The following is an 18406-nucleotide window of genomic DNA, read 5'->3' as shown; positions in this document are numbered from 1 at the left end:
TTTATTTCTTAGGAATGATGCAATTCCAAAGCAAAAATTTGATGTCATTCTAATGAGTCTGCTTTCAATTAGAGAGTACAGTGAAGCCCTAGTAAAGATTAGTAAGAAATCTATTTTGTTTAGATAATAAATCTGCGAAGTAAGCTCTCAGTGTAGATTGAAGTTGATCTGGCATGGAGTTTCTTTATGAATAGCCCTATGAGCAAACTCTACAGTTCTGTATGTGGTTTTAAATCACTGTAAATGTGTAGGCAGGTACATATTACAATTGTCTGTTTTTCTTTTTAGGGCTCATGTAATCAAAGAAGTGTCTTTGTTGTGTGTATCTTTTCAGAACACAACAGGAATTGAAAATGAATCAGGTGAGTTTAAAAATAAGAATTTATACAAATACATTACCTAGATGTTAGACCAGTTCTTGATTTTTAAAAGGTAGTAACATACACATTCATTCCGCCCAGATTTTCCTTCCTGTTTCTTAATGCTGTTAACAAGCTCATTGCTTCCACAGTGTGCGTTTCGTGGAGTGTGCATTTCGTGGAGTGTGCATTTTTTTGGTGTTCTTTGGCACTTCTGTGGGGCCCTGAGTAGAGGGCTCATCTTAGGGACCTTCGTTCAGACTTTTTTTTTTTAACCTCTTCCTTGCCACACTCTAGTGTTAATTTTTAATTTTTGTTGTAGCTTATAAAAAATAAAAGCTTATTTAGCTTTTATTTTGAATACTTTTTATTTTGTAACTACTCATTGGTTGAAAAGAGAAGATTGAAAGTTACTTTAGAGACTGAAACTGATCAGATGCATTCTTAAGCATTCTGTCCTTAAAAAACCTGTTGCTGGAATAGAAACAAGAGGGCAGATATTGAAATGTAAGATATGCTTCTCCTTACAGAAGGACGCGGGATTACCTGGAGATTAAACAGTTCTGCCATGGATATTTCTATAGCCTCAAGGTGTTCTGATAAGTAAAACCAGTTATGTGGATTTAATATATTCTAAAGGAGGATTCTTATTTCCTGTTCTTACTATCATTCACTTGCGGTATAGAAATTTATGGGTGTCAGAAACATTCTCTTTTGAAATCTTCATAAACACATTTTTTAAGAAATGCAAAGGACAAAACTCAAAAACGTGAAGTCTATAATTTTTAGTGCTTAGCGTAAAGCTATAAGACTTGAAAATATTTTGAATCCCTCATCAACTGAAACCTCGGACACCTTTTTATCATTTATAGGTGCCTCTAATCGAGATCGCAAGGCTACTTTTATTAGGTGGCCAAGTTTAATAAATTCAGTCCTGTGTTGCATTGAGATGTGAAATTTTTGGAATGGATTCTTTGATTTCTTTTCATTACTTCTTTATCAAAAATATGTTTATTTTAACGCAGAGGACCATACGTCATAAAAAAATGAATCTGGTGAACACATGGAGCACATGGTTTCTATTTTAAAACTTGCAGCTTTACTGGCATGCTTTTGAAGGCAGATTACTTTTGAAATGAAAATGGGGTTTTTCTATGAATTTTCGTAGTCATTGCCCATCAAAGCCATGTGAAAATATTTGTCACAGATTTCATTTATTTTCCTATTTTAAGACCGATTCTTAATGTGGACCCAAAGGAACTTGGTTTTCCACTGCCTAAGAACTGTCATCAGAACGGTCAGTTTTGGACCGGCGTGATAGCGGACGCTTCCAGAGCGGAATCTGGGTATTGACGGTGCTGTTGTTACGTCAGTGTTCAGCAGCCATTTATTTCAGTGGCTCCAGCCTTAACCTTACGCTTAATAATGCTTTAATTCTTATACTGTATTAGGCCAGTAATATTTTATTTTTAATGTACTTAGACCTGTTTGCCTCTTCGCACTTTTGCTTTAATATTTTATTTATATCGAACTCGTGTTTAAAGAAAGTCCACATGCCATTCAGAAGGGTTGTGACCATTTCTTTTTTTGGCTCTTTTACAATTTCATTTTGGTTTTGACATGTTTTAATATCAGATCTGCAGAGGACTGCCTTTGATGCCAAATGCCAAATATCAGTGGAAAAGTGTCCTCTTATGTTTTTAATGGTTAGCACATTTCTGATTCGGGTATAATTTAAATGGTCTGGTGCTAACGAAACTTTTATTTGTATTATAAAAATTGTCCACTTTTTGTGAATAAAGTTTCCAGCATCATTCGTTATCTTTTCATTAATTGAGAAATATTGGTTGCATGGTGTCTGATCTTGATTATTGTGTCGTGACATGAAATCTATGAGTGTTTTTCAATAGTTGTCCCAGTAGTTTTTAAAAATTGTTTCAGGATGTTTTATGTTTTTCCTCATATTTATTCTTCGCATTTACACCCAGTGAAAATGAGCAATAAATGCTTGAAAAACTTCAAAATAATTACACAGAATTCAGATTTTTAATTAAAATCCTGATGGAGAGTTTAGGGTTAGATTTTTTCCCTCTAGGGACCGATCAACACCACCTTGATGAATTTTAGCTGTCAGATCTGTCTCTTATGATGGGTGTGGTCTCCACAACAATAGCACAGAATTATTCATTCATGTATACCTGAAAGTTGATTTTTAAGCACTAAGGGATCCTAGCAGTGAGCATACCATATCGTTTACAAGCTAGTCCTTTAGAGGGAACAAGAGTCCAAAGCCCAAGGCCTCCTGGTATTTTAAGCACTGACTGTTAGAGCAGCATCCTGAACTGTTCAGGGTCATCAGTGTCTTTCAGTGCATTCCTGGTGCGGTCACCAGGCTTTCCCTCTAACTCCAGTCCTGGGCCAGGGAGCCCCCAGACCCCCGTGTTCTTCGTCCTCCTTTCTCTTCCAGTCTGTTCTCCACTCAGCACTTACCCCTTTCTTACTATCTCTTGTCTTCCCAGGTTAGGGCCCCGCTTACTCTGCCCGTGAGCCTTTGTCCTTCCAGCTGAGCCCTGGTTGGCAGGCTAGGGGGGCAGTCGCTCCGCTTCCTCCCTTCGCTCTCCATTCTTCTCTTCTCTTCATTTGCAAATCTTAGATATTCTGTATAAGAAACTGTATATGCAGTAACGTTGCACATCCATCCTAACATTTAACTTTTAAGATGTTCCACTATTCTTTTTTTCCTAGATTTACCTAGGAGAATCTAGAACTTTATAAAGGACCCTCTTGTTGAGTAAAGGGTTTAGAATGCCTTATAGCAGTTCCCCTGCGTCCTTCCGCTCAGTGTCCTTTCATTACGATGTTGATGGGATGCTTGCTGTAGGAACTTAACTCTTGTTTCCATCAATTAACCTCTCGTAAAATTGGTTTTGTTAGATGTCGTTTTACTTAAGTTGTAGAACCTATTGGTGACATTAAGGAGACTTATACTGTACTTCACAGAACATCCAAGGTGAGCAAAGTTCCATAATATGCTCATAGTAGCTTAAAGTAGGTATGCTAGAGTTTAATACCACATCCTTTCTATTGAGTGTTTAAAATAACATGCCAGGCACTTAGGTAAGTATTGCAAATACATTTTCTTATTAATTCGGTCTTTGCATCCACTTTATGAAGTGTAGGTTTTATAACCATTTTATGGATCAAGGCATTGAGGCACAGAGTGGTGGCCATGGCTTGTCCATGATCACTCAAACAGTAAGTGGTAGAGCTCTAATTCATACCCGGGCCTGTCAGATGCCAGAGCCCAGGTCTTGGTCACTGTGCTGTACTGCCGTCAGTCAGGATAAGTTGTGTTATGCTACCCTAACAAACAGGCCGTTCCAAAATCATAGGGGCTTAACACAGCACCCATTTATTTCTTGTTCGCAGTACATATCCAGTGTGGATCTGCTATTGCAGTTGCTCAAGAACCAAGGATGATAGTGGCTTTGTCTCAACTCCCATCACGTCCATTTACATTTAATTGGCCAAAGTTAGTCTGTGGCCATATCTTACTTAAAACTTGAGAGAGAGGAGCAGTGTAATCCATGAGGTGCCTAGGAGAAGAGGAGAACTATAATATTTGGGTACAGCCCCAGCAATTTATTTTCCAGCTTTATGAAATATAATTAACATAACATGTAAGCCTTAGCCTTAATGATATAATAATTAAGTGGCCTTGATTACTAATTTACCTAGTCACGCTTAATTTTTTAAAAAGAATCTTTGTATAATTCAAAAAATGTGACTAATACTTGAAATTTTCTGTCGGTATAGCAGCTTATGATTGCAGCATCTCTACATCCTGAGCAGTAATCTATGGTATTTCTAGTAACCAGTAGCAAAGCAGCTTTGCAATTTAGCCTTCTAAATGTGGCTTACAGTTTTATATAGTAAAATAGCAAAGACAGCTTTTAATCACTTGATGCTGCAGATTCAACCCTGAGAATTGTGGTAAGCCATCCATAGTTCCATTATCTTAACTGTTCTGAATGTTCACTTATTCTCTCATCCATCCGGCATAGACTGCGTCCCAGTGCGTTGTGGATTCTGCAGTGAACCACACAAGCAGGGGCTCTGCTCTGTAACCTACATACTCATAGACTAGACAGTTAAAAAGCAGGAAGGTGTGTATGGCCATGCTACCCTGAACGAGCCCGATCTCGTCTGATCTCGGAAGCTAAGCAGGGTCAGGCCTGTGTTAGTACTTGGATGGGAGACCACCTAGGAAGACCAGGTGCTCTAGGCGTAAGGGATTGTAAGCTGACAAGGTCCTTGCGGTCTGTGAGGTCAACCAAGGGTTGCCTCGCCTAAAAAAAAAAAAAGGCGGGAAGGTAATTTCAGATAGTGACAAGTGCTGTGAAGACTGCAGCAAGGGCATGTGATAAAGAATGATGGATGAAGGTGGGGGATTCCCCGGGATATATGGTCAGAGAAGGCTGTTCTAAAGAGGTGATTAATAATATAATAAATTAATAATAGGGTTATTATTAATAATTAATAATGGACTCAAGGAATAACTAAGACCCAGATATATGAGGATCTGGGGAAAGAAAATTCTAGGCAGAGTGAACAAACAGCGAGTGCAGAGGCCTTGAGGTGGGAATGAGCTAGTTCAAGGAACAGCACGCCAGCAGCTGCAGCTTGGCAAATATTTGGGACCCTGGGGCTAGATGACGTTGGTATGAGAGGCAAGGGCTAGACTTAAAAGTCTTTAAAGGCCCTGGGAAGAAGTCTGTTCTTTATCCTAAGTTCACTGGGAAGCCATTGGACAGTGACATACTTCAATTTCCATTTTTAAAAAATCACACTGTGTCGTGGAGACTTGATCGAGGGGGCAAGACTGTGGTCATATGTTCACTACTGAGTCTACATCGTATTTTAGGGCAGTTTCTTGACTCAGACAACTTAATGGCCCTGCCAGCTTTTTGGAAGAGGGTACTTTTTAATGTATTTTAGAACTCTTTGACTGCTGCTGTTTTCCAGAGACGGTGTGTGAGATTTCCTTGTTCTGTGTCCCCATGTGTTTATTGTTATTGCCGTCTTACTCATTTCTTAACCAAATACAATTTAATGCTATTTCAGTAACTGAAGGTTGTTTGATTTCCCCCCCATTGTTTGCCCCAAGAATAGTACAGAGCCTCGATTGCAAGTTTAAATAAAGAGTTGTTCATAGAATTTGAGTATTTTAATATTTTTAAATTCTTAGATGTCTTTTGCTGTTAAAAACGATTACTATAGTGACTGTTAGTCTTTTGTAGAAATAATATGTATCTTATTTTGACTATACTATGATGTATTCTTAATATTAAGTGGTGTTGCTCTCCAGTGTTAGAGTAAATTGGTATTTAAGAAACTAGGTGCTTTAATTAAATCGATTAAATCTGATATAATAATTTATGGTCGTTCCCTGGGTGGTGTGTGTGAAAGTCTGTAAATTTAAACAGAATCCCAGGAAAGCTTGTTTATTCATATAGTAAAACAATAGAAGCATTTGGGTCCGTGTTGCCTGTGTCAGGTGGTACGTGCTGCCTTACGCGGCAGCAGCCCGTGCCAGTGTGGCGTTGAATAGCAGTGCTCACTGCTTGTTCCAGTGAGTGCTCATCTGAGTGCGAGGAGCGGGAGCGGAGCAGGCTGCTGCGAGGCCGCGTGCCTGGAGCAGAGCAGCAGGAGCAGAGTGGTCGGAGAGCTGGGGGGCTCGCTCCGTGGCCATCGTGCGGACCAGGATGACTTTGCCCAGGGAGACGAGAAACTGTTGGGTTTTGAGCAGAGGAATGTTTGAGTTGAGTTAACAAATCTTGATTTTTAAAAAAACTTTTATTCTATGGCGTTGGTATTTTTGTCTTTTATTTTCTTGCAGCATTAAAGTTTCATTTTAACATTGTTTAAAGAGATGAGTGTAGGATTTATTTTCTTATTTTACTTTCAAAGTCAACTTTGAGGTATAATTTACCTATAATAAAATGTACTCATTTGAAGTGTACAGTCCTGAGTTTTGACAAATACCTACACATGTAGCTACCAACACCATCCGCCCCCCCCCCCAAAGTTCTATCTTGCTGCTCTGCAGTTAGTTCTCCCCGCATCCTCTGCCTTAGGCAGCCACAGATTGGTTTTCTGCCCCTGTGGATTGGTTTTTCCTATTCTAGAATTTCACATAAATGGAATCATACAGTACATGGTCTTTTGTGTTTGTCTCCTTTTGTTCAGCGTAGCGTTTTTGAGATTTATCCATGTCGTTGTGTGTATCGGTAGCTTATTCCTTTTACAGAAAATATTTTATGGGCAATTATCTGACCATCTAGAGAAATCTGTTTAGATTTCTAAAGATTTGGTGGAACCCTGGGGTGGATCTCTAGCTTTCATTTTAGATAGCTCCTTCACTTGTTTTCTCATTCTAAAACGTCTGCAGTGTAACAAACCAAAGCCACTTTTGCTGTTTTAGCATGTTAACGTAGAATTATAAGTATAAATTTGATTTTTCAGACTTTAAAAAAAGTCTTCCAAGAAAGTGATTTCTGTTTGGACTTAAACTTCCATTAATGAGTATACTTTAGGAAATTAACATGTTTAATAATGATGACACTTAAATCTCATTTTGAATCATATATTCTACTAGATAAAATCTGAGACATTGTCTTTCTGAATGAAAATATTAGATTATTTCTGAAATTTGAAAAAAAATATTAGGAACTCCAATAGCATTTTCTTAAATACAGACGGACTATGGCAAGAAGGCTTGCATTTTATGTTGTCATGTGATTCACATTCCGCCTTCAGTCCAGGTTTGCCATTCCAGCTGTGTCACCTAGGGCGAGTCACTGGACTTCTTGGTATTTGTTTTTTTACCTGTTAAATAGAGATACTCATGGTGCCCACTGCATGCGGTTATAGTCAAGAACAAATGAGTTAATACTTGAGAAGCACTAAGACTAGTGCCTGATATACAGGAAACCCTGTGTGTTGTTATTATTATATAATCATTATTATTTTTAGCCAGTAACTAAGTCTTGATTCTTCCCTATAAAATACCTTTTTACCATTATTACTGCTTGAGTTTAGACCCGACATCCCTTGTTCGGACTGTTATAGAAACCTCCTAATTGCTTGCCTCACCAACAGTCTCTCTCTCCCCCCATCAAACCATTTTCCACATGCCCGGAGTATGGTACTTCGACAACATCAGGCTGACCATACAGGAAACCAGAAAAATGGACAGTCATCACGGGTTGTTTGGAATGTCTTCATGGATGAACTGAAGAATATGAACTTGACCTGGTAGAATGTAGAGGATATTGACTGGCAGAGGAATTGAGGCCCAGAAGGACCAGTGGCCTGGGGTTGTTATCAGGTTGTTGGAAACCTGAATTGTGACTGACCCAGGGGAGTGAGAAGACCTAGTTTGGTGAAGGGAAGATGAACCAGAAGATGGTACTTTAGGGGCCAGGGAAGAACCGTTATGAGTAATATGGGGATTTTTTTCTGTGACTTCTTCCAGTAGAATTTTTATTTAAAATAAAGCTGTGGGTAGAACAGAGAACTCCATCTGACTTAAAAGTTTGTAGCTCCACGGCTTGCTGCCTTGGATAAAGATAGTTTGAGATGTCGCAACTCAGTTTCACCAATAACAGACTTATTAGGAGATAGTAAAAAGCTCCTCCTGCTCACCTCTACCCCATTCCCAGCCTCTATCAGAATCTTCTAGAAAAGGGAAAAGGGTATGGTCAGGCTGAAAGAGCTCTTAGGTGTCTAGTTTTTTCTGCTCCCCTTGAACCTTGAAAGTCTCTAAAACTAGTAGAGGAATGACTGGGTCTTATTTAGAAAGTTTTTAAAAAGGGTTTTGAACCAGATGCTTTATAGGAAGATTAATCAGGAAGACAGAGGGTTTGTAGAAGTTGAATATGGAATAGACTGGGGGCCAGAAAACCTCATTTCACATCTCACCTTGTCACTCCCCTGCCCCAAGCCGTCTAGTGCTGTCCCACTGCTCTCCAAATGCAATCCAGTCTCTCTACCTTGGCCTTCAAGGTTCTGTAGGTTCTGGCGGCGGCTGCCTCTGCTCTCTCCCTGGCTTACTCTGACCCGGCCACACTGGCCCCTTGAGGTTCCTGAACACCTCAAGCCCTTTGTCTCTTCAAGACTTTTCTCCAGAATGCTCATTCTCATCTTTCAGTCCAAATCTCTGTGTTGTCATCTCCAAGATGCCCCCCGCCCACCTGCAGCTACCCTGATTAAGCAGTGTCTCCTCCTCATCTCTGCGCATCACGCGCTTTGTTTCACTGGTCTCAGTGGGAACACCCCATAAATCTGCATTAACCTGAGGCTACAGGCCGGGCCCTGGTTGACGCTTTCCTGGGGTAGCTAGCACAGGGGACACTTGTTGGACATTTATAGGACGAGTGGAGATTGCTGTGTGGTTTCCGGGGTGAAGGATGATGGTGGCAGTGGGAGTTAGAGAAAGGCACCAGGTACAGCAGAGTCTGAAGGCGCACCGGCAGCATTGGACTCTCGACCACTCTGCCTTCCTCGAGTCTTTTCGCAGCCTCTCTGCCACCGTGCTCCTGGTGCCCCTTCTCTGTGGCGCCTTCTTCTAGGCCTCTAACGCTGCTCCTGCTGTCTCTCACTCGTAGACAAAAGCGTCCTGGGGGCTCTGCCCTAGCTCTTCTCTCAGTCTCTGCTCTCCGGTCCCCTCTGTCCCTTGGACTCCATTACCAGTTGAGGCCATGCACTCTCACGGCCATCTGTGCTCCCCGACCTCTTGGCAGTCGACTGCTGGACCCTTGTTTCTTTGTTTGTTCAAAGCGACCACTGCTCTGCGCTAGGCATCCTGTGCCAGGCACCAGGTACTGTGGCGAGTGAAACGACCTGCCCGGCATGTCTGCAGTCTAATCCTGCCGCTGGTGGAGAGGCCGTTAAGCCAGCCAGTAAGAGCTTCAGAGTGCAGTGCCGTGAGAGGCAGAGGGAAGTCCGCGAGGAGGACAGTGGGGACAGACTTCCTCTGCCTAGGGTGGAGGCCTGGAACAGAAATGCAGATCGGTCCCCTTAGGTAATCTCACCTGGATAGGGTCACAGCCCTACCATCCTGAGGCTTAAAAGCGAAGGATGGGAACTATTCTGCTTTTCTTTATCACCCCTGTAAGAGGCTAAATGGGCGTTGACGATAAGTTGTTGCCTTTAATATTTTGAAGCCACATATCCCAATTTATTCTAGCTTATTTTGTTCTCCTTCAGTGATTATCAGTGAGATCCTTAAACGATAAAATACCTTTGTGCCTGTTTGAGGGGAGCAGCCCCCGCAGTTGTTCTCAAGAAGCAGGGGGTAGGACGTGAAGGTGTGGCTCCAGTCCTCCTTCCTCGTGCTCCTGGTCGCCACACCAGTCGATTTGTCACTAAGAGTCTTGCCTGCTCTCTGCTTCTCAGCCCTGAGATCGGTGGATGGTCTCACTGAGTGTAGCAGTTCTCAGGCTTTTTGTTTATGTGGATGGTATCTTCGGATATTTACCATATTTACCGTGATAGAAATTGAAAGATATTTTTAAACTTTTTTGATGGGGGCGGGGGTGGGGAAGTAATTGTAGATTCACAAGAAGTTGTAATAATAGTACAGAGTCAGGTGTACGTTTCTTCACTCAGCTGTCCCCTGTGGTCACATGTAGCTCTAGTACACTGTCAAAGCCAGGAAATTGACTCGGTACAGTAGTTAGACTACAGGTCTTCTTCATGGATCAAGATTTTGAAGCCTAATAGTAAACAATCACACATTCCATTCGCCAGCAGAATGATGACATCAGATATCATAGCCTCCCCAAAACTCTCCTTTCTATACCTAAGAGTGAAAAAGGCAAATAACATCTTAGCATTATTGTAAAAAATAGCTCTGATCTTGCAGACCCCCGAAAGGGACTTCCCAGGTGTCCCTGGACTACAGTGTGAGACCTCACGGGTTTGGTGGTGAAAATGTGGGCTCCGGAGCCTGCCTGTCTGGTTTCGTCTTGGCTCCACTACTTTAAAACCACGCCTCTGGGGGAAGTGACTGGACAGGGCTACTCCGTAGCATCGGATTTGAAAGTCCAAACCCGGAAGTCTGAATATCTGGGTTTGAATCCTGGCTCTGCCACTTACTAGCTGCGACTGTGGGTAGGTTTCTGTTTCATCTGTAAGAAAGAGTCGTAAAATCACTCAGAGCCAGAGTGGTAGAGTAGGGATAAAGTGAGGTGATGCAGGGACAGAGCTTGGAATAGTGTCTGGGTAGCATCCTGCGCACTCCGCCAGTGTGAGCTGTGATTCCTGCCTTGAGGGAATGCATGGGAAGTGCTTAGCGCAGCTCTTGGCCCAGAGGAAGGAATAAATGTCACACTCCCAAAGTTCCCTCCACCCCCAACATGGGAAAGTCATCGTGGGCCAAAGGAAAGGTATTAGGGAAAGGCACTTAAAGGCTCTCTAAGAGGCTCAGTGGTAAGGTCAAAACTGAAGAATCAAAATACCTCTAAGTGGGTGAGTTGTTAGGCATTAGGAAAAGAACAGTTCCTTTAGCCAGTGAGCTTCGTGAGGCGGGGCCCGGATCAGCTTTATTAACCACTGTATCTTCTCCACCCAGCACAGTGCCAGCCCCAGCAGGTATCAGCATACTAATGATTGAATGATGGACTGAATGAAGGAGAAACACTTGTGGCCACTTATTGGGGAAAGGAGGGAATACTGACTTTCTTTGTGTTTGAGGCAGGAAGTTGGAGACATCAAATTAATGAGATCAATTAACAGTTAATAACTAAGTAACTTATTAACTTAACTTAAATTTAATAACTTAACTTAACCTTATTAACTTAAATTTAATACATGCTGTTCCACATCAGTTCATTGATAAATATTTGGAGACTGCACTTCATTAAGCAGAAATAAGGAGTTCTTACATTTCCTATTACGTAGTAGGGGAGCATGAAGTCCTTTAACTTCCTTCATACATACTAATGGTGATCAGTGTTAGAAAGCCTTAAAATGGGAGTGTGCCTTCATTCTGGGACAGCATGGATGGGTCCCTGGGACAAGGAGCAGCTGGGGTTCCTTCCCAGAGCTTGTGGTCTGGCCCTGGTGGGTTGCCTTCCAGTCTTGTTCTGTGTAGGTCAGCACAGGGCGAAACGTTTCTCCTAAGGCATCACCCCTGCCTACCTCACCTTCCCTGCTTTAGACACATTGGTCTTTTTCTCCTGTCTGTCCTCTGAGCGCACCAGGCTTATTCCTAACTCAGCAAGGGTCCTTGCTGGTTCCCTTTCCTGGCACGTTTTTACTCCATATTGTCACACGATTCCCTTCCCTGAGCACCCCGTCTAAAAGTAGCGCTCTACGCCATCTCCATCACTGTGTCTCCTTCTTGTGCTTGATTTCTTCAGAGCATCAGTGACTACCAGGCATTGTATACATTGTTTTTTTTTGGTTTTGTCTGCCTTCCTCACTGGAGTGACCGACACATCGTTGAGGCAAATGTGATGCCTAAAACATTGCTTGGCCCATAGATGGGACCCAGAAATATTTTAATAAATTAATCGAGTAGATTTTGAAATTTATCTTAGATAAAATCGATCTAGGAAACATTTTCAGGATCAGATTGTGATTCTTTAGTGTAAGAACCAGGATGATCCTGTTTAGAATATGATATTATATCTAATATTATCAGGATATGTATAAAAAAGAGATTCTAGTTTATGTGTATGAGGGAGAGAAATTTTCTTTTTAAGCATTCTTTTGTTCCAAAGATTTGCTTGTAAATTGATTGCCTGGAATTGAAAGCATATCATATCTTCTAAAAAAAAAAAAAATAAGATTCTTCCTATTGACAAAGAATACTTACCTCAAATTCAAGAAATTTAGGCACACATGGAAAAATACGTCCTGATATGATATATGATCTTGCTGTTTTATTTGTTTCTATCCTTCCATTTTTTTTCAAAAAGATTTAAGTTAGCTTGTAAGAATCATTTATTCAAGTATTTAAGTGACAAGAAACTTGTTATGTCTCCCACTAAGCACTGGGAATGAAACATTGAATAAGATAGATGCCATCTATCTTCGCTGCAGTCTGACGGGAGGTACATGAAATTCATAATTACATAAATAGTTATTTAAAATCGTGATAAGAGCTATGAAGGAAAAATAAGGAAGGGGAGAGAGTGGTTCTAAGCAGGCAAGCCATTCCACCTTCTCCTATGACAAAATGACTGACTTTCTAAAGATGTTCCGGGCAGTTTCCAGCCGTAGGCATCGCAGTAGGCAGACAGCTGGCGAGTGTCTAGAAGGCTTTGTGTGGATTGAGGTCCTCCTAGTTTAGTTGAGTCCTGTTGTGGTGTGAAGGGTACTAAAATAGAAAAAATGCTTTGCTCAGCTAGGTAAATGAGCCCAAATTAAAAATAATGGGTTAGCTGAAAGCAGGTAAAAAGCAATGTGTAGGAATTTTCCTTATTGCCTTTTCCTGTGGCAGCTCTGCTCGAGTCCTTGATATTCACAGGTTTTTCACAAATTTTAATACACCCGGTCTCCATCTCATGCTCAAGTTAGAAATTTCCTGTGGGGATGACCATTTTCGCCTTAGGCACCATCTCCTGTTGATGTTCTGGACGTTTGGAGGTTTGAGGTCAGAGGTTCTTAGATTATGTTCCAGCAGGATTTTTTTCCAACACGATTGAGATATAATTGACAAATAAAATTAAAGTATTTAAAGTGTACGATGTGGTGGTGATTTGTTATATGTGTACATTGTGGAAGGATTTCTACCACACAGTTAATTAACACATCTATCACCTCTCTTATTTATTTGGTGAGAACATTTAAGTTCTACTCTCTTAGCAGATTTCTTTTCTGTAATACAGTGTTATTAGCTATAGTCACCATGTTTTACACGAGATCCTCAGGCCTTATCCAGCAGAATCTTAACTGGAAACACCACAGTGGTTATGAACTTGGCTCTGGGGTCAGACAGAGGTTCAAATTGTGGCTTCGAGCACCATTGACAACTTGCCTAAACTTCAGTTTACTCTGTGTGTGTGTGTGTGTGTGTGTGTGTGTGTGTGTGTGTGTGTCTGTGTGTGTGTGTGTATGTATGTATGTATGTATGTATGTATATTGGGGGGGCTAGTTTGGGGGGTGTCTGGGCGGAGGCACCAACGGTCCCTGCCTCTTGGCCTGTTCGGAGTAAACTCTGTCATGCGTGTGAGATGGTTGGTTAGCACAGCGCCTTGCAAGGAGACCCTGAAGAGGTTCTCAGTGCGATCTGGCTTGTTGTTAGTACCAGAACAGTGCCTGGAAGTGTCCCTGTAGATTAGCTGACAACGCCGTGTTTCCATAGCTCCTGGGGAGGTCAAACGATGTCAAGTCCTTTAAAATCTCTGTCTACGTTCCTGTCTGAAAAACGGGAAAAAAAACTCTCTCTTATTGTGATAAGTGGCTAAGTGTTAATAGAACTCACAACTCTGCCTGGTGCTTGTTAATATTGCTTAGTTTCTCAGTGTTAAATAATTTATAGCCTAAGGTACCAACTACCAATTTAATACTTTTCCTCCTTTTGGAAAAAAAATGTGTTCACATTTCCAAATTTCTAGTTTATAGATTAAACTTTAAAAAATGGGGGCACTATATTTAGAAGTGAGAAATTTTCACACTTTAGCTATTTAGAAATACCAGAAGACTGTTTTCTGGGGCACTTTTCTTAGTCCTACATTTTGGGAGACATTTAACTTGTGCTTGGTGATCTCGTTGGGACCAAGTAAATCAAGTAGGATTGAAGCATTTGTGCTTCTGAAGCATACACTCTCTCAGCTTTGCCCCGTCCAGGAAATGAACCCAAGCTTTCAGATGCCCCTTTCACACACTCCAACACAAGGCAGGCTGGGAAGAGCTTCGTGGTGACTTGCTCGTTGCTGTGGGGTTTATTTCTCTTGAAGCAGCCTATTGATAATTTAAAAAATTTTGAAATGCTGGGAGTACTCAAGTTTGGATGATATTCTTTTCTTGGCACAAAGCATTCTTAAAAACTACAAGAGTTTCATTGTTGTAAGAAAATTAATCTTTTTTAGCTTAGAGTTTACTTTTTGCCTACATTGGTTTCTTTGAATGTCCTTCAGAAATGTTTCCCTTTGCAGTGAAATAAAATACACTCTGACTACAAAACCCATCATTCTTGGCAGTATCATGATATATTAGGTCTTCAGGGTGTACGTGGTACCAATTAATAGACACTTGGTTTTCTTTTGATTTAAAAGTTATTTTGAAAATAACAGTCGTGTTTTACCAGTTGGTTCAAATCTCCCGTTTTTATTTCCTTATATACATATCTAATGATAATCTTATTTGTTAAGATGATAGTGAATTTTAGCATAAACTTTGGTTAGTAATTGTATAAAATTCTCTATTTCTTAGAGAGTTTGTGATACTGTGGTGACTTTGCTATTTAATTACTTGGTAGACAGTGGCAAATTGCTGTTTCCTGGAAAGGTCGCACTTCCATTGAAGTTCCAGAACAAATTGTGTTCATGGTTGGAATTTTCAAGCCCCTGTCAAGGGGTGTCATTGCTAAAGAATGAAAGCACAGATTGGATGGGGTCCAGTTGGCTGGCATGGCCCTTACAGTATGTGCTGAAAGTGTTCATTTAAGTAGGGAGTGCCGACTTTGAGTTTTTAACTGTTTTAAAATGCTAATGGTAGCCTTTGACTTTTTAAAAGTAAGCTTAAGCTGTATTTTACTGCCAGATTCTCTGAGAGTTTATAGCAATATGGTGCCAGGGATTTACATATTTTGCAAATGGCTACAGGTGGCAGGAACAAAATAGATGAACACAAACATGCTTGAAGGTTGCAGTGGTTTCCTTTGGAGACTCATAAACAAGCATCAAAGCAACTCCCGAAATGCTTGACATCATCGTCTTGGTTTGCTTTGCTGGTTTCAGCTTTCAGTTATATTTTTGCATACTTGCTTAGTGGACCAGGGAAAAAACAAAACACTAACTGGTTTTCTTCCTTTTGCTGTGGTCCTTCTGTTTCTTGACCTGCAGAACACTACTGAGTCTGGGGCAGCTGCTGAGACCCTGGCCGAGGTACCTGAACACGTGCTTCGAGGACTTCCGGAGGAAGTGAGGCTTTTCCCATCTGCTGTTGACAAGACTCGGATTGGTGAGTATTAGGGTTACAGAAGAGACAGGGAAGGGAGAGCGGGCTGCAGCCAGGCTTCCTTTGGGACATTTAAGGTAGGAAGCTCACTATAAAAGCAACAGAGGTATACTCTGACTTAGAAGATTATGTGATATTTATGCAATTTCTAGTCAAGAATCCAGGGTGGACAGATGGCGAAGTTAAACCAGAAACATCGGCACACCCACCATCCTTTGTGACTCAGCCTAAGCGCCCTGCTTCCCGCGCGTTTCCCCAGGGCTGTTCTTCCCACAGGATGCGTTGCTCCCTTGCCTCTGATTTCACTATGACTTGAGTGGGATTGTGCGATTACATTTATTTCATTATTTTGTTCTTGTTTTCCCATCTGTCCCTTCTATTGCTTGTGAAGACTTTCATTCTTATTTATCTCTGTGTCTCCAGTACCTGACATTTTTTGGACCTCAGTAGATATTTGAATGAGTGATGCCTTAAGTGTATCTGAATGTTTTAGGCTGGGATTTCTTATCAAGTACAAGCCGAGTTTTTGTGTATTTGGTCTTGTTTTTGTGTCCTAATCTTTAGTCAGAAGGCTAAGGAAGTAAATTATAAAAATTTAGTCAAAGTACATGTTTATGTCCTATTTCTATTTTTTTAAGATGTACTTCAAATATTTCAGTTTATGTGTATGTGTGTGTGAATAAATCTTTAAGTGCTTTTTTTTCATTCTCATGGAAAATTATTCAGTGAGTAACTTGAGTGTGTAAATTGTATCATTCACATGAAAGTGGTTTATCTTATAGACCCGCTAGTTGATATTAGCTGCGTTGTCAAACCAGATTCAGAACAGACTTACAGAAAAGCGGAATTCTTACATCCTGGCTGAACAGGACTGGCTGAGACTCCACGCTCTTTCTGTACATGAGGAAGTGAGGCCAGAAAATGAGGGAACCTGTCCAGGGGTGTCATCACTGAGTCACTGCAAGGGCACTGGTTCCCTTGACTCGGGGTGGTCTCCTGCCATTTTAGCCACTGCTGCTTCATCTTGTCTGTTTGCCTTATGGTCAGTGCAGAGGAAATAGAAATACCCCTAAGAATACCACAGGGCAGCATAAAATCTTGGCTCTTTGAAACTCGGAAAAGTGAGTTGTTTCAGTAGCTAAGTTTTCAGGAAACTTAGCAAGAGAGGGAAGGTTTTCACTTTGAACAAACTTCCAAAATATTTATTCATAAAACTATATTTCTAACTTTTTATAAAAGCAACTCTGTTCATTTGAGACAATTTGAAATCTGTAGGAAAGTAGAAAGAGGAGTTTAAAAGTTATTTGTAGTTTCTCTACATTCTGGTATTTTTTTTTTTAATTGTTGTGATTGTGCTATTCTCCAAATATTTGTGATTGTATTGTCTGGGTAATTTTACATGTAAAAATTAAAAACAAATATAAAACATTCTTTTCTGCTATAAAAAAACATTCTTTTCTGGGTAATTTCACATGTAAAAATTTAAAACAAGCAAATGTAAAACATTCGTTTCTGCTATAAAAAAATAGGTTCTTTACAGGCTATTTGGAAAGCACAGAAGAATGTAAAGAGGAAGAGAAAATCACCACTGAAGACTGCATTTGATTTCACTTGATTTTAGTCGATTCAATGTTATCTTGCTTTTAGGTTGTCTAGCTTTTTAACTATTTTGTGAAATTGAATTGATGTTAATGCTTCAATCTTTAAAATAACCACATATGTTATAAAAATATCGGTTTTATTTTCTAGGTGTCTGGGCCACTAAACCAATTTTAAAAGGCAAAAAGTTTGGGCCATTTGTTGGTGATAAGAAAAAAAGATCTCAGGTTAAGAATAATGTATACATGTGGGAGGTAAGAAAGAATTCTGGTTCTTTGTTTATCAGAGTTCTATACTTTTTTTTTAAAAAAATCATTCTCTTCTCTTAGGATTTGACATTTTGAAATTAAAACAACCTTTTTAATGTGCTCTTTAAAATCAGGAATATTTTTATCAAGGAGAACATGTACTTCCTTGGATACAGACCGCTATTTATATTTGCATTTTGAGACTGCTTGGCCATCCATCCTCAACAATAAATGTCAAATCCACTCTTTATATTGCCTCGTTCAGGGTGTTTGCTTTGCAGCCAAGACTTTGGTCTGTCACTTTACAGGTTTCCAGGGAGACACCCCATGGTGGCTGCAAAAAAACACCATTAGGGTCTTTTCTGTACTTTAGAAAGTCATCTCTGTTTTGCTGGAATATTCAGAGTTGAATACATTTAGCACGTGGCATGTTTATATAGCACTTAGTATTTTTCAGAAGCCTTTCTTTCTGGTCACTCTGTGTTCTCCCAACAATTCTGGAACACAGAGCAGAGCATTGGCACACGCCTTACAGAGGTGAAAGGGTCAAGAACAGACGTGAACTGCTCCTCCCTGTGGGGCCCACACGTTGACAGTGGTGTCGGTGCAGAACAGGAGCCCGCGTCTCCTGCCCAGCAGTGAGACGGAAATGCTTCATTGGATTGCCTGCGTCCAAATCCTGCCATTAGCTTTGTGACCCTGGGCAGCGTACTTAACCTCAATTTTAAAATGGAGAGAGTAGAAACTATCTCTTTAGGATAGCTATGAAGATAAAGTACATTTTTATTGTTTTCTGGAGAGTTGCATGCCCATTCAGCATCAGTCTGGGTGTCCGTCCGGGCATGCGCCTCACCTGCTTAGAGGACCTCAGTGCTGCGGCTCCTTTTTAAAGCGAGTGAAGTGTTTCTGTGGTGAGGAAAAGCATTCCTATCTCATTGTCTTAAATTGAATCGCATCTGTTTCAGATGTGAACATATAAAAACCTAAAAATAAAATATGCCTAGGAAA

At 40.6% G+C, this 18406-nt stretch overlaps 1 protein-coding gene and 1 pseudogene across 4 annotated transcripts in view; both read left to right on the top strand.

Moving 5' to 3' along the window:
• The first annotated feature begins 284 nt into the window (after positions 1 to 284).
• PRDM2 (PR/SET domain 2) overlaps positions 285 to 18406 on the top strand; it is a 97595-nt gene continuing 79473 nt past the window's right edge. For 2 of the 4 annotated variants that reach the window (XM_025048548.1, XM_025048550.1), the window contains exons 1-3: positions 287 to 362; positions 15437 to 15554; positions 17301 to 17404. In XM_025048548.1, the coding sequence (XP_024904316.1) occupies positions 354 to 362; positions 15437 to 15554; positions 17301 to 17404 (231 nt within the window). In that variant the 5' untranslated portion in view covers positions 287 to 353. Of the gene's footprint in view, positions 363 to 15436; positions 15555 to 17300; positions 17405 to 18406 lie in introns of those variants that run through there. The other 2 variants (XM_025048549.1, XM_015591350.2) reach the window with 2 other exon arrangements.
• LOC112481857 lies at positions 4528 to 4647 on the top strand (annotated as a pseudogene).

The sequence above is a fragment of the Pteropus alecto genome, unplaced genomic scaffold (genome assembly GCF_000325575.1).
Source record: "Pteropus alecto unplaced genomic scaffold, ASM32557v1 scaffold125, whole genome shotgun sequence".
Lineage (NCBI taxonomy): Eukaryota > Metazoa > Chordata > Mammalia > Chiroptera > Pteropodidae > Pteropus > Pteropus alecto.
Note: the sequence above shows the minus strand (reverse complement) of the source record. Positions and strands in the feature narration are given on the sequence as shown.